Genomic DNA, 16,703 nt, shown 5'->3' with positions numbered 1-16,703 from the left:
GTGCTGGGGTGGGCTATTTAAACATCTACTTACCTCATCCGGCGCTGCTTAGGTCCCGCGCCGCAGTCAGTCTCCTCTGTGCGCCGCTTTGATTACAGGGGCACACAGGGAGCTTCCGGACAGCCGGAAGCTCCCATCCAACACCATCTCCCAGCGCTTACAATGTTTTTATTACGGAGGCTGCGTTCACATACAGTGAATACATTACTTTTTGAGATGTCTTAGTGTTAAAACCCCTTAAGTACCGGTAACAAGTTAGGCCCTATCCACAGGATTGCCAACACTCAGGGTCCAACAGACCCCCCGCCGTTCCTCAGACTAATGGAGCAGACGGCTGCGCATGACTGTTCTGCTCCATTAATCTCGCAGGAGCTGACGGAAATTGCTGAGCGCTGCGCTCAGCGATCTCTGTCAACACCATAGACATTAATGGAGCTGTCTGCTCCATTACTCTTATAGAGTGACGAGGGGTTTTTGCGATCTGTGGGGGTCTCAGCACTGATCAGCAAGTTAGGGCCTTGGATAGGGCCCAACTCGTCTTCATGGGAAAACCCCTTTAAAAGACTTATTTTTCACTCCTCACCTTCAAAGACCCATAACTTTTTTTTCCCTTTAGGATCTGTATGAGGGCTTGTTTTACTGCACTTCGTAGTGACAGGATTCAATATTCCATGCCCTGTACTGGGAAAAAAAAAATCCAAAATTGGTGGGGGGAAAAAAAAAAAAAAAAAAAAAAAGCATAATAAAATGCATTTGCGTCGTGTTCTTTGTGGGCTTGGATTTTATGGCTTTCACGAAGCAAAATGACATGTCTCCTTTATTCTTTGGGGATACCAAATTTATATAGATTTATGATGCCTTCATACATTTACAAAAAATTAAAACCTGTACAAAAAACAAACAAAAAAAAAAAATTCCACATTTGATGGTCTTATCTGACAGTAGCCAGTTTTTGGCCTGTGTTCTGGGTCCTTATACACTTCCTGACTGAATTTCACCACCAAGGGAACCATTGCTTACACTACAAAAAAAATGCCTAATACCCAAGGACAAAAAGTAATTTACTACAATGAGGGAAATGAATTAATCTTCTATGCAATAGTCTTAATTTGCAAGAAAAAAAAAAAAAAAAAAAAAACCCTGCACCACATTTAAAGTATTTAGACAGTTTGTCACACCTACTTTGTTTTCGACACCTAAAAGGTCCGTGTGCCAAAAATAGTGCTGACCCAACAGAATTTTGTCCTTGTTTTCTGGTGTAAAGTAATCCAACTAATAGAAAGTGCAAAATATGACTAGACAGTCTTACAATAGAAAGATTTATCATCCAACACCAGAGATAGAGATCCCCCTTTAACTAATTCTCTGCTTCTCCCCCTCCCAAGTTCATCCCCATCCATTCTAGAGAGTCAGTTTTTTTTTTTTTTAATTGAATTTTGTTACTTGCCCTAAATTTGCATTACATGTGTACTTGCCCTAAATTTGCTTGCGAGCAGGAACTACCACTTTACCTCTAGATATTTGGAGTATATAACAAATTCGATTGAAGGAATCAGACTCCAGTGTCTTATTCTGCAGCAGATCTGCGGAGTCTACTTTATACCAGCCATTAGTTGATCTAGTTTAGGTCTGCATTTTCTGGTGCCTGGGCGAGGCCACGTTTCTTTCCAGATACATTTGAAAACAGCTTGAAAATCGTCTAAAACCCTCAAATGTGCTGCATGGCATTTCAAGCTGAAATGACTCCATCATTTTGGCGTAAACCGCCTCTTCCTGCAGCGTTTGAGTTTGGTTTCAAAACAAAAATTCAAATGCCGCGTGTGAACACATCCCCTTGGGCCGCATTCACACCTATAAGTTTGAGACACAATCCGAAGGCTCCAACTGATCATATTCTGAGGTTACATTGTTTTTCCATCGAGTTTGCTAAACGCAGCGTTACCTCAAAATGTGATCAAGGGGGAAGTCTTCAGTTAGTCTCAAAACACAATTAAAATGCACATTGTGAATCAGGCCCGAGGTTCTGCACAACAGTTATCTATGTAATAAAAGTAAGGCTTAGTGTGATGCCACACATGGCGTTTTTGGTCCGTTTTCCAAAATTATCTTAATAGATAAACAAGTTGTAAGCAGCCAAATGCATGGTAAACTGACAAAAACAGATGTTTAAAAACAGACCAAAAACGCCATGTGTGACATCACCCTTAGGGACAGTCCTCTGAGCTCTGGTACTGGCTCAGAGGGGGCTCCCCTATGTGATATCATGAGATAATGGATATTTGCTGGGGAGCAAAAAAGGTCGATGCACACGATTTACTACCAAAGTTTATAACTAAAAAGAGACTCATATTTTTCACTCAGGAAATTTTTTTATTTTATTGCATCAAGCCCAGAATAATGATTGGCATCAGGACTGAATACACCCCAAAAAATAAGTACACCAGAACAGATGCATAGTTCAATCAAAAACTATTACATTATTCGTTAGAAAGGCACCATGTTCCAAGAAAATGGCTGGATATTCAGGGATTTTGGTGGGGGCAGAGGCCAGTGCAAACATTTGGCTGGAAACGCCAGAGACATTAATATCAATCATAGGAAGTGCTTTGGATCCCTTCACCCCTCTTATAGCAGAGTTTAGAGAATTTCACATGTGCAATACAATTTCTATTGATCACATTTCGGAGATCTGATCCCCAGCAGCCGTTCAATCAGACAAAGCCCATCACATTTCATACGAAAACCCAAGGAAACATCTCTTCATCCGAAGTCATCTTTATTTTGGTTGCGCTGTGTATCTCAGGTATTTCTTGCCAGAAGGTAGTTCTTTGGTGGTAACGCCACAGGTGAAGATCTTGCTGGCTTCTTCTTCAGGAACGTTTGGAGTAACCATAACCTTGTCTCCAGGCTGAAATGGAGACAATTAGGATTAGGCTTTACATAGAGGCCTGCAGTAAACATTGGATTAGATTGCACAACAGCAGTAACTATGGCTTCTGTATCTATGTTAGAGATTGTCAGGTGGAAAGCCTTGAGGGCGGAGGTTTACAAGACTCTGGCTGCGTTTACACAAATCAGATTTTCAGATGCAGTTTCTGAAGTTAAAAGAAGGTGTGGATCATGATGGGCGAGGACATTGCAAAAGCTATTCCTCCTCTTTTTAACTTTGACATTGAAAATTGTATCTGAAAAACGCACCCTGAGGTGGCTCACATGATGCGTTGAGTCACTTTTTTTGACGCATTCCAAAGGCTTCAGCCTTGAACACATGCCCAAGTTACATTGTGTTTTAGCAAATGCAATGGAAACAGACTGTTACCTCAGCATGTGATCCAGGCTGGAGCCTTTAGAATGCATCAAACGCATAAAAAAACCAGGGCGCAATGCATCGTGTGAATGCACCCTCAATGGGTTTTAAAAGGCTTTGCCCCTTCTCTATATTAACCCTCAATACATTCTCCACAGGTTTAAAAGTGCTGATGTCTCTCCATCATTCTTACCTTCCAGTCCACAGGGGTTGCCACACTGTGCTTTGCCGTTAGCTGAAGGGAGTCTACAACCCTCAAGATCTCATCGAAATTTCTACCAGTGGTTGCAGGATACAAGATTGACAGCTTCATTTTCTTATCTGGCCCGATAATGAAAACCTAAAACCCAAGAGGGTAAAATTACATACAAATTCCATTCAATATCAACCTGGGGCTATAATGGCACACATGTTCCACAGGTTATGCATCAATTTTCTCTGCACTACATCCACACTGTGGCTTTTTGGCACCGGAATCACAGTAGAATTGGGTTGCCACTACTCGTACACAACATTGAGCGTATTGTGTGTGGATTTGCCACATGCCAAACCCACACATGCCCCATAATAACATGTCACATAATGCTGCAAATCACGGTCAGGAAATTAACCTTTGCAATGCCAAAGCTAAATCACAGCCTTATACAGTACATGCAGTATTTACCACTGCGGGAAAATTCTGCAGCCACTTATGAGCAGATACTCGAAGGGTCTCAGTACATCAGTACTCACACATCGAGCAGTCACTGGCATCCCATCATTGTCCTTCTCATCTGGATCCAGCATACCCAGTTTTACAGCAAGGTCCCTTTTGGGGTCTGCAATAATTGGAAAAGGAAGTGTCTCTGTTGGCTCATCACTATTGTAAGAATTTATATCCTGTAAAAGACAAAGCATATATAAAGCAGGAAAATAAGGATAATAAATAATACATTAAGCAACATAGCAGGAATTACAGTAGTTTTACTTGTAGTTCTTTGTACAAGCTGAACCAATGCGATTTCCCCAAACACAGGACATATCACACTGTCTGTTGCAATGTCAGAAGTGGCAACAGGTCCTGTTTAGGGCAAATTCACACTGGGAAGTCTTTGTAGTAGAAACTTCTGCAACTGAAAATCTGTTTTATTCATTGAACCATGTTTGTTTTGGAGCCCAGCATGTGGATTATTGCATGCGCCATAGAGGAAGCAGACATTTTTTATTTATTGCAGGAAGTTCTTTAGCAAATACCCATGATAAATGCCTTTAAAGGGGTAAAGCACTAAAAGTTCTTTGCAGTCTGTAGGAGCCGTGGTCATGTGACCCTCCACCATGATCCCCACTCATATTGCAAGTGGTTTGAGGGGGCGTGTGGATAGCTTTGGCAAACCCCCTCCAACCATTGGCATGGGACTGGAGTACACAGTAGGGACTTTTACTACCTCCTTGATCCGTTGGAAGCACGTTGGACCCGGGAAATCAGAGTATTATGGACTGCAGAGAAAGTACAGGTGGCCCTATTAGAGTCTTGTACTTGCCCTAGTCAACTGTCCCATTAGTGGTCAACCCCTTCAAGAGGTGTGTTCCAGGGTTTAAAGGTTTTTTCATCTTATATTGACAATTAACAGATCAGAGACTGACACTTGGCATCCCCATGATCGCTGCGTGAGGAGACTTAATTATTTCAGTCGGGGCTCCCACACACTAGATGTGATTGGTCAGTGACCAAACTTCTGGGGATAGGATTCCTTGCAGCAAATCCATATAGTGATGCAAGCAGCAGTGCTGTAGTGTATTAGATTACAGTGGCGGTGCTGCCGTTTAGCTGGGAGGAAGGGACTCCTTGCATCATTATTAATCAATATGCAAGGAATCCTGTCCCAACAGTGAGGTCGCTCCTTCACCGACTACGTCTGGTGTGTGGGAGCCCTGAGCTACACAGTCTTCACGACTTACCCAACACACTTAATGCCAAGCATGGTATTTCAGTAGGATTAGAAATTATCCTGGAATAACCTTTAAATGAGGAGGGTAAGCTGCGCTCCTTATAAATACAGGGAAATTGGACACCCCTCTAACCCATGTCATATTCTGTGTTACTACCATTGCAACCCCCTGGAAGTGCTATTCACAGCCGGAATAGAAACCCTATGAAAAAAAATATATATTACCGTACATTTCTCTTCTCACAAGGTAATCAAATAATTTCTGGGGACCCCACTCACTCAAACTCGAGTGCTGAGCATCACCCCTTTCAGCAGACCTTCAATGGGTGGTAAAATAACTGCATGTCCAACGTTCAGTCTCCACATGTAATCTGTGCATGTCCTTCAGTCTGACCAGTCAGTACATGATCTAAATGGGTTTGATAAATACAAGGGCGCCTATACCAGTTCAGATCTACAGCCCGTTCAGCATTTACCTTGCTCCAGCCAAGATGATCTGGAACGGAATCTATGGACAGAGCGATCATGCGGACATTTCGTTTCTTGAATTCCTCCGCCAGCTTCACTGCCCGTCCCAGCTCGGTGGTACACACTGGTGTGTAGTCCCTTGGGTGGGAGAAAAGAATACCCCATCTGAAGAGAAAAGGAAGTGTTACATATAACTTGAGGTCATCATCATCAACCTAAACTATCCAGTTAAAAACTAGAATCCAATGTTCTATGACTGAAGAAGACTGAAGAGACTCCGTGCCACCTTGTCATAATTTTGTACAAGATCTGCAAGTCAGGTGTTCTTAAAGGAAACCTACCAGTTAAAAATGGTAGTTCTAACCCACAAATACATCGCACCAGCTCAGGTGAGCTAGTGCCGGAGCATATTTTCATTAATGAAAGAAACCCTCGATTGCTTTATTAAAGTGTTTTATACCTTATATTATGGCTCGGCGCACCATGATACGGGCTCGGGGCACCATGCGCGCGACTGTGCTTGCGGATGATTCGGAAGTGCCGGAGAGCCAGTGACGTCACTGAGCTCTCGGGCACACTCGCACCTGCGCAACTTCACACGGCCGGCTTCACATGCGAAGCTGCGCAGGCGCGAGTGTGCCCAAGAGCATGTGACGTCACTGGCTTTCTAGCACATCCGAATCAGCCGCAAGCACGGTCGCGCGCATGGTGCACCAAGCCGTAATATGTTGTGCCGAAGGGGGTTTGTAATGTAAGGTATAAAACACTTTAATAAAGCAATCGGGGGTTTCTTTAATGAAAATATGCTCCGGCACTAGCTCACCCTGAGCTGGTACGATGTATTTGTGGGTTAGAACTATCATTTTTTAGGGGTAGGTTTCCTTTAACCCCTTAAAGGAAACCTACCACTTGTAGTGGCAGGTTTCCGATGGCAATACCGAGCACCAGCGGTATCGCGGTTTAAAACACTTTTTAAACTTTATAGCCAGCGCAGGCAGGTACGCGCTCGGCGCTTACCGTGCGCACGGCTACATAGGAAGTGAATGAGAGCCGCGCGCATGGTAAGCGCCGAGCGCGTACCTGCCTGCGCCGGCTATAAAGTTTAAAAAGTGTTTTAAACCGCGATACCGCGGTTTAAAACACTAACTAAAATAAGCTCTGGCACCAGCTCACCCTGAGCTGGTGCTCGGTATTGCCATCGGAAACCTGCCACTTCAAGTGGTAGGTTTCCTTTAACGACTTGGCCTTTTTTTAGTTTTTTCACTTCCATTTTTCACTCACCAACTTCAAAAATCTATAACTTTTTTATTTTTCCACATAAAGATCTCTGTTATGGCTTATTTTCTGCGTAACAAATTGCACTTCGTAGTGACGGTATTTAATTATCTATGGCGTGTACTGGGAAAAAAAAATTCCAAATGCAGTGAAAATGGTGAAAAACCACATTTGTGACGTCTTCTTGTGGGCTTGGATTTTACAGCTTTCACTCTGCATCCCAAATGACATGTCTACTTTATTCTTTGGGTCGGTACGATCACGTGGATACCAAATTTGTATAGGTTTTAGAATGTTTTCATACATTTAAAAAAATTAAAACCTCCTGTACAAAATATTTTTTTTTTATTTTGCCATCTTCTGGGGCCAATAACTTTTTCATACTTTGGTGTACGGAGCTGTGGATAGTGTCATTTTTTGCGAATTTTGATGGCGTTTTCATTACTATAATTTTTGGGACTGTGCGACCTTTTGATCACTTTTTATTAATTTTTTTATATTTTTCAAAATGGCTTTTCCGTTACGGGGTTAAACAGTGAAAAATCATTATCATATTTTGATAGATCGGGCATTTTCGGACACGATACCTAATGTGTTTGATTTTTACGGTTTATTTATTTTTATATCAGTTCTAGGGAAAGGGGGGGGATTTGAATTTTTAGGTTTTTTTATTATAATTTTTTTTTTTTAACTTTTTTTTTATTTTTGCTTTTACTATTTTTCAGACTCCCTAGGGTACTCTAACCCTAGGTAGTCTGATCGATCCTATCATATACTGCCATACTACAGTATGGCAGTATATGTGGATTTTACTCCCCATGCATTACAATGTGCAATTAGCACATCCCTGGTGACAGGTTCCCTTTTCACTAAAGACAGGTAGCAGAAGTTTATTACTCCTGCAGTGCCAATATGCATCTCTGCCTTTTCTAAGCATTTGCATTACAGTATAATTGTGTGTTATACCTCCTGCTTCTTCTCAGAGGTCACAGCCTGGTCAGTCTGACATCAGTGGGAGAGGGACAAGCTGTACAGGAGCACAAAGATGGAGGCAGCCTGCAGCTCAAACAGGTCACATGTTGTTTTTTGAAATGCAACCAAACCAAAGTCCAGCCTCTGTGACAACCCCAGGATTTTGTCAGCATGCAAGAGTAAGTTATAACACACAATTATACAGTAATGCAAATGCTCAGGAAAGGCAGAGAGGCATGTTTGCACTGCAGGTGTCATGGGCTTTTAGAATCTGTGTTTAGTGAAAAATGAGGTCCCTGGTGACAGGTTCCCTTTAAGTCAGCGACTGCTTGCAAACGTGTGTGATGGTCAGAGCTGGAATTTACAATGCACGGTAAAGTGTATGGTGAAAACACCACCCAATGTCTATATTAGGAGGCTCTGGCCTTTGATTTCTGTGGCAGATGGCTTTGCCTGCATATAGGCAGGACCTGGGGTAGAATTACGCCTTAACCTGCACACTCCCAGGCTCCAGCTAGTGCCGCCAGGCACACCCACCTCATCCCAAGCATTCCCAGAGTACCAGGAATTGCAATTTTTTCAAGGCTTGTATGCCAGAAAACTGCCACACAAGCCCTGATAAATCACAGTATGTGACCTATGTCACATCACTAGCATCATTGCTTCCGTCTCCGAGCATTATTGTGCGTTTCACACATATCAGGGGGAAAAAAAATGATATCATCAGGCCCCACGGATAAAAAAGTGTCCATCTATATAAACAGGGAGTGCCAGGACAAGTCTGTCTGGATTCTGAATACTTCTGTCCTGTACAGGTACAACACAAAGATAAATTACTCCAGAAGAAATTACAAAGCAGCTATGACCCCCCCGCCCCCTGTGATTGCATAACATATTACAGAAGCTGTGAAGTTGCCAACAGACATTGCACAAATACCGGTGACGTCCTGGTGCGTATTAATATATAACTGCTATTTCATGTCAGTAAACCTAGTTATAAGCCCTGAACCAACAGCTTCATCCAAGGAGCAATATAATTCTGCATGACTGAAGAGAGGCTGAAGGGCTATAATGCCGAAATACCACGCACTCCATAGTGGGAACATTCTGCACTTGTATTTTGTGCTGCACCCCCCCCCCCAAAAAAAAAAATTAAAAAAAATTCTTTTGTAAGTAAATATGCCAAGGTTTTTTTTAACTATATAATACAAGCAGAAAGCTCCATCCATACACTGTGTAGTGGTGGTTCAAAACATTATGTGTGGCAACACTCCAAGGGTGCAGTCACACGGTGCGTTTAGAGGCGATTTGCTTAAAGGGAACAAGGCACCACTATTTTCACAAATACAGGTAGTGGCAGGTTCCTATAGAGCTCTAGTAACTATCTGACCCCCTGCTTGTAGCTAAAAGTAGTTTCCCTCAGATTCCCATTAAATCAGAGTTATACTCTTGCCTGGTATCTATGCAGCTTTGGAGCGAGTCCAGGGGGCGTGGCCTAATGTCATGTGACCAGGGTGACATCAAAGGTCCTTAAGCTACTTAATATGAAAACTGTACCCCATGTACATATCAGACCACATAAAACAATCACAGCAGCCTCCATGGACTTCTACTCCTCTCCATGCAGGCTGCTGTGATTTCATGTGATAAAATATACTGTGAGACATATATGCTTAGTGTCCAGTTCCTAATGCTACAAAAGCTATAGGACCTGCGATGATGTCACCCTGGTCACATGACATTATAGCAGCATACAGAGATAGGATGAAGAGAAACTGCTGGACTCAGCCCGAGGAGGCCACGCCCACCTGGACTCGCTGTAGCTGTGCTTAGTTACAAGGTAAAAACTATAAAGTTGAATATATGGGAATCTCAGGGGAATAATTTTTAGCTACAAGCAGGGATAGTCACTAGAGCTCTATAGGAACCTGTCACTACCTGTATTTGTGAAAATAGTGGTGATGGGTTCCCTTTAATTACATTACTGTTAACATTTGAGTATACAAAACGCTCTGTAAACACGTTACCGCATGTGTTAACATAATGCAAACAAACGCATGGTTAAGACCATGTTTACTTTGTTACAAATGTTAACAGTAATGTCATTAAGCAAATCACCTCTCCTCAGCTGTTGTAATTTGTTTCAAAACACAACCGAGACGCACCGTGTGACTGCGACCTAAGGACGTGTTCACAAATTGCATATTGTGTGGACATTGTTGCTGAAAATCTGCAGCATAATACAGTAGTAGGAAAGGGAATCCTTACAGATCTTTGAATGTGGTTTTCTATAATAACGGGTGCATGGGCCTGTGAACATCTGGATCACGATGCAGATTTTAGCTTGAAATGACAGCAGATAAAACAAGAGGTAAAGGGAAAAAAAAAGTGCGTGCAGAAAAATACAAATAAAAGCCATGCATATATGATGCAGATTTTCATGCATATTTAATGCATGACAATCTTCAACTTGTAGAAATAACTTAGGCCGCGGTCACACGTATCGCTAGGCGTCCGTTCATAGCGCGACGCTAGCACACAGGGGGCGGTCCTCGGCCTAAACGCACATGCGTTTCCAGATAAACGCATGCGATCGGCTCATCAATCGCATGCGTTTCCCTGGAAACGCATGTGCGTTCGGCCGAGGACCTCCCCTGTGCGCTAGAGTCGCGTTATGAACGGACACCTAGCATTACGCGTGACCGCGGCCTTAAGAGAACCCGTCATGCAAAATAACCCCCCTAAACTAAATATATTTTCATAAACTGCCATTAGAGAGCATTGCCTGTATCCCTTCATTGTCCCTCTACATGCCTGTAAACCTAAGCAATGAGGTCCTAAAGCTGTATGCAAATGACCTGTGAAATGTCCAATGAAGCATTAGCATATTCAAGCTGTCCACTCTATTCATGAGTGGGAGGTACAGCCACACCCCCAGTGCTTGACTGACAGCCTGTATAATGGTGTGAGGCTGTATAATGATGTGCTTCCTGGTGCTGGTGGCCACACCCCCTGCAGCCTGTGTGTGCATGTGTATGTGTGTATAGGAGAGATACAGCAGCTCCAGGCAGCCATGTTACAGCAGAACATGTCAGGTACTTGTGTAGCTGATGTCTGTGTCTCTCACCTGTGAATTAGGAGGATGCAGCAAACACATTAGCCATGCTTTACTATACATTACACACAGACATGAGCAGGGGGAGGAGTAACAGGTGTGACATCACTGCCTCTGACCATGTGACCAGCCTCATTTACATGATAAAGAATAGATGATTTTACAATGAATAATGTATGAAATAACTAGATAAAGGCTGGGATGGGATCCTTGTGAGCTGCTCCAACAGGTAGAGGTGACAGGGCAAGTGGCAGAGACCTGATGACAGGTGTCCTTTAAGGCTATCTGCACTTGTTCCATATTACCGGCAGCGTTAGGCTGGTGCCACACGTGGCACTTTGTCTGCGCTTGCAAACACAGACAAAGCCGCGGCCACTGGGGCGGGCCGCGGCGCGATCGCATCGGCGTTTCTATGGAAACGCCCGCGATCGGAAATGAGCCGCCGGTGTTTTGCGTTAATTTTGCAAAACACCGGTGGCTCGTTCCCGATCGCAGGCGTTTCCATAGAAACGCCAATGCGATCGGTCCGAGGCCCGCCACGGTTTGCGCAGCTATGTCTGCGTTTGCGTGCGCAGACAAAGCGCTACGTGTTTTCAAACATCACAGCTGCATCGCCTAATTAAATAGCTGTCAACATTAAGTTTACAAAAAGCAGCCATTAACGCCATGTTAAGGCAAGCGTAAAGGCTATGTAAACAGTAATGTAATGTTGTGATGCGTTTCAAAACATAATCGAAACGCAACATGTGAACGGACCCTAATACAGTCGTAACAGAGTATTTACGCTGCAGATTTTTGATCCACAGCAAGTAAGAGACATGTCAATGCAGGTCATGCAATAACTTTTAACACTGATGAATTTGTAGCAATTACACCTCACACAGCGCTCTAGAATATGTGCAGGTAGATTAAGATGATGAAACTCTGAGGGCGCGTTCACACGTTCAGTTTTTGAAGCCAATAGCAGCTGTGATTTATACTATTGAGCTGTGCTACTCCTACCCTTAGTTATCACTCCACTCCTGGTTCAGACATCAAAAACTGCATCTGATAAACTGAACGTGTGAACGCACCCCAAATGGCTGCAGGTGAGCTGCCAACCCTACAGCACCTACCTTGTGGCTATTACACCCCATCCACATTACCCAGAACCATAGAGGAAACTATGCAAGAAATGGGGTTTTCTAAAAGAGGGAAAAGACACAACATGCGATAATCAGGAAGGGTTTGAGACAAAAATATAACAGTGCAAACCAAGCTTAAAGGGGTTGTCCGAGTTTAAAAAAAAATATATATGTGGCCGGGAGCGGGGTTACTAAAACAATAAAGCTGTACTTACCTCCCGTTGCCCTCCCGTATCCAGCGCTGCTGTCGCTCCGGTCCGGGGGCCATGTAAACAAACATGGCCGCCGGAGCAGCGCTGCATTCAGCTTCCGGCCGGATGCGACAACCTTCCGGTCCCCATACACAATGCTGTGTATAGGGACGGATAGGCGTACCCGGCCACGGCCGGCCGGAAGCTGAATCCAGCGCTGCTCCGGCGGCCATGTTTGTTTACATGGCCCCCGGACCGGAGCGACAGCAGCGCTGGATACGGGAGGGCAGCGGGAGGTAAGTACATCTTTATTGTTTTAGTAACCCCGCTCCTGGCCACATATTTTTTTTTTTTTTAAACTCGGACAACCCCTTTAAACATGAATTAAGCACATGCAGGGGAAGGACGTCTACACAATGCCATACAGGTCTGTGGTAACAATCCAGTGCAGGCAGGATTTATAATCCAGATATATAAACTATTACACTGCATTGTGGAGGTACAGGATCCATGCTGTCAGTGACCTCTGCTTCCCATACATTGTGCATATAGAATATTCACTATTGGGTACTACAAGTCCCAGCAGTTCAGCCAGGCCTGTACCAGCAGTACACACCGTGCTCTTATGTAACTGCCACTTACGAGTCTCCCAGGAACTCATGGAACCTGATCTGGCCAATGGTCGTATCGGCCTTGAAATCCGGAAACATATCGCCGAGCATTATCCCAGGCATGGCGACAGCGAAGAGTGACGGGCAGACGCAGCGCTGTGCAGATTATAGGGCGGGCGAGGGGCGGGGACACGGGAGAGATTGATGGGCAGGGCAGCGCAGTAGAGACTATTGGGCGGGGACAGAGGAGAGAGTGACAGGCAGTGGCAGCGCTGTGCTGCTTATAGGGCGGGCGATGGGCGGGGACACAGGAGAGAGTGACGGGCAGCGCTGTGCTGATTATAGGGCAGGCGAGGGGCGGGGAAACAGGAGATTGACGGGCAGGAGGAGGCCCTTTGCTGATTATTGGGCGGGCGAATGGCGGGGACATGGGAGAGAGTGATGAGCAGTGGCAGCGCAGTGCAGACTATAGGGCGGGCAAGGGGCGGGGACGAGGGGAGAGAGTGACGGGCAGGAGGAGGCGCTGTGCTGATTATAGGGCGGGGACATGGGAGAGGGCGGGTGCTAATACAAATGACGCGGCGAAGGGAAAGTGGGCTGATCGGTGAGGGCGTGGTTAAATTGTAGGTTGTCTTTTCTATAGATACTGTGGTGACGTTATTGCGTTTCTTGTGCGTTATCATAACTAGCTGTGGTTAAATGATCGACTATATGATATCTGATATTTATATTAGGCGTTGTCTCCACAGTCACATGGAACTGTAGTAGTGTTATGGTGCTGCAGGTTTTAAGGCCAAAATTAAGAGTGGATTCAATGATGAGGATAGGGGGGAATGTGGACTATGCAAAATCCAGCAATGGATATAGTGTCATACTATTCTTGTTATGTAGATAAAGCTCAGTACTGCTACTGTATATATAAGCACAGAACTACTACTCCTATTCTGTATATATTGGCACAGGACAGTACTTCTACTCCTATACATATGGGCAAAGCACAGAACTACTACTCCTAACCTGTATATATAAGCACAGCACAGTATTATTACGCCTAACCTGTATATATAAGCACAGGACAGTACTACTACTCCTAATCTGTATATATAAGCACGGCACAGTACTGCTACTCCTAATCTGTATATATGGGCGCAGCACAGTAGTACTACGCATAACCTGTATATATAAGCACAGCACAGTACTACTACTCCTAATCTGTATATATAAGCACGGCACAGTACTGCTACTCCCAATCTGTATATATGGGCGCAGCACAGTAGTACTACTACTCTTAATCTTTATATCTAAGCACAGCAAAGTACTTCTACTCCTATACATATGGGCAAAACACATTACTAGTATTCCTATCCTGTATATATGGGTATGTTACTACCAATCCTATGTTTTATGAATAGCTCCCAACCGTCCCAGATTTGATGGGACAGTCCCAGTTTTTCATCTCTGTCCCGCTGTCACGGGTAGCTAGGAGATTGTCCTGGATATTCCCTCCAGGTCCCGCACTAGCTGCGGTCCCGGCTCTGTGTCCCGCATAATGGCCAGACTGGTACATAACCAGGTTTCTGTTACTGGCAGTACTGAATGACTTCCACAGACTCTAGAGAAATCGGGCAGGAAATCCTTTTGAGAGAGGTGTCGGGATAGCTCACAGGGACCACGTCATCAGGGAGATATGACGGTATGTTGCGTCTTTCAGGTACATTACTGTGACATCACTATGGTGCATCTCCCAGGAACATTACTGTGACATCACTATGGTGCATCTCCCAGGTACATTACTGTGACATCACTATTGTGCATCTCCTAGGTACATTACTGTGACATCACTGTATTCTATCTTCCAGGTCCATTACTGTGACATCACTATGATGCATCTCCCAGGTACATTTCTGTGACATCACTATGGTGCATCTCCTAGGTACATTACTGTGACATCACTATGGTGCATCTTCCAGGTACATTACTGTGACATCACTATGGTGCATCTTCCAGGTACATTACTGTGACATCACTATGGTGCATCTCCCAGGTACATTACTGTGACATCACTATGGTGCATCTTCCAGGTACATTACTGTGACATCACTATGGTGCATCTTCCAGGTACATTACTGTGACATCACTATGGTGCATCTTCCAGGTACATTACTGTGACATCACTATGGTGTATCTCCCAGGTACATTACTGTGACATCACTATGCTGCATCTCCCATGTACATTACTGTGACATCACTTTGGTGCATCTCCCAGGTACATTACTGTGACATCACTATGCTGCATCTCCCAGGTACATTACTGTGACATCACTGTATTCTATCTTCCAGGTCCATTACTGTGACATCACTATGATGCATCTCCCAGGTACATTTCTGTGACATCACTATGGTGCATCTCCTAGGTACATTACTGTGACATCACTATGGTGCATCTTCCAGGTACATTACTGTGACATCACTATGGTGCATCTTCCAGGTACATTACTGTGACATCACTATGGTGCATCTCCCAGGTACATTACTGTGACATCACTATGGTGCATCTTCCAGGTACATTACTGTGACATCACTATGGTGCATCTCCCAAGTACATTACTGTGACATCACTATGGTGCATCTTCCAGGTACATTACTGTGACATCACTATGGTGCATCTTCCAGGTACATTACTGTGACATCACTATGGTGCATCTTCCAGGTACATTACTGTGACATCACTATGGTGTATCTCCCAGGTACATTACTGTGACATCACTATGCTGCATCTCCCATGTACATTACTGTGACATCACTTTGGTGCATCTCCCAGGTACATTACTGTGACATCACTATGCTGCATCTCCCAGGTACATTACTGTGACATCACTGTATTCTATCTTCCAGGTACATTACTGTGACATCACTGTATTCTATCTTCCAGGTACATTACTGTGACATCAGTATGATGCATCTCCTAGGTACATTACTGTGACATCACTATGGGTGCTTCTCCTAGGTACATTACTGTAACATCACTATGGTGCATCTTCCAGGTACATTACTGTGACATCACTATGGTGCATCTCCCAGGTACATTACTGTGACATCACTATGCTGCATCTCCCAGGTACAATACTGTGACATCACTATGGTGCATCTTCCAGGTAAATTACTGTGACATCACTATGGTGCATCTTCCAGGTAAATTACTGTGACATCACTGTATTCTATCCTCCAGGTACATTACTGTGACATCACTATGGTGCATCTCCCAGGTATATTACTGTGACATCACTATGGTGCACCTCCCAGGTACATTACTGTGACATCACTATCAGTGCATCTCCCAGGTACATTACTGTGACATCACTATGGTGCATCTCCCAGGTACATTACTGTGGCATCACTATGGTGCATCTCCCAGGTACATTACTGTGACATCACTATGGTGCATCTGCCAGGTGCATTACTGTGACATCACTATGGTGCATCTGCCAGTTGCATTCCTGTGACATCACTATGGTGCATCTCCCAGGTACATTACTGTGACATCACTATGGTTCATCTCTCAGGTACATTACTGTGACATTACTGTATTCTATCTTCCAGGTACATTACTGTGACATCACTATGGTGCATCTGCCAGGTGCATTACTGTGACATCACTATGGTGCATCTGCCAGTTGCATTCCTGTGACATCACTATGGTGCATCTCCCAGG

General features: G+C 44.2%; 1 protein-coding gene across 2 annotated transcripts; it reads right to left on the bottom strand.

Annotated features, from left to right (window-relative positions):
• Positions 1–2,349: 2,349 nt before the first annotated feature.
• Positions 2,350–13,181, bottom strand: LOC140105133 (peroxiredoxin-6-like). 2 transcript variants are annotated; one of them, XM_072129057.1, is made up of 5 exons: positions 13,023–13,181; positions 5,712–5,868; positions 4,040–4,186; positions 3,501–3,647; positions 2,350–2,908 (listed from the first exon to the last, which is right to left on the bottom strand). In XM_072129057.1, exons 1-5 carry the CDS (start codon positions 13,112–13,114, stop codon positions 2,777–2,779), a joined length of 675 nt encoding a protein of 224 aa, XP_071985158.1. In that variant the 5' UTR covers positions 13,115–13,181; the 3' UTR covers positions 2,350–2,776. The 2 variants fall into 2 exon arrangements, with proteins under 2 accessions (XP_071985158.1, XP_071985159.1); XM_072129058.1 differs by lacking the exon at positions 13,023–13,181 and adding an exon at positions 12,405–12,472.
• Between the last annotated feature and the right edge of the window lie 3,522 nt (positions 13,182–16,703).

This window comes from Engystomops pustulosus, chromosome 10 (assembly GCF_040894005.1).
Source record: "Engystomops pustulosus chromosome 10, aEngPut4.maternal, whole genome shotgun sequence".
Classification (NCBI taxonomy): Eukaryota; Metazoa; Chordata; class Amphibia; order Anura; family Leptodactylidae; genus Engystomops; species Engystomops pustulosus.
Note: the sequence above shows the minus strand (reverse complement) of the source record. Positions and strands in the feature narration are given on the sequence as shown.

What these genes read in the sequence shown, in the direction of transcription:
- LOC140105133 (XM_072129057.1), bottom strand. Translation starts at nt 13,114, where the DNA reads ATGCCTGGGATAATGCTCGGCGATATGTTTCCGGATTTCAAGGCCGAT. An exon ending in TGCCAGTGACTGCTCGATGT is followed by an intron (nt 3,648 to 4,039) that starts GTGAGTACTGAT and finishes CTTGGGTTTTAG; the next exon opens with GTTTTCATTATCGGGCCAGA. An exon ending in CAACCCCTGTGGACTGGAAG is followed by an intron (nt 2,909 to 3,500) that starts GTAAGAATGATG and finishes TCTCCATTTCAG; the next exon opens with CCTGGAGACAAGGTTATGGT.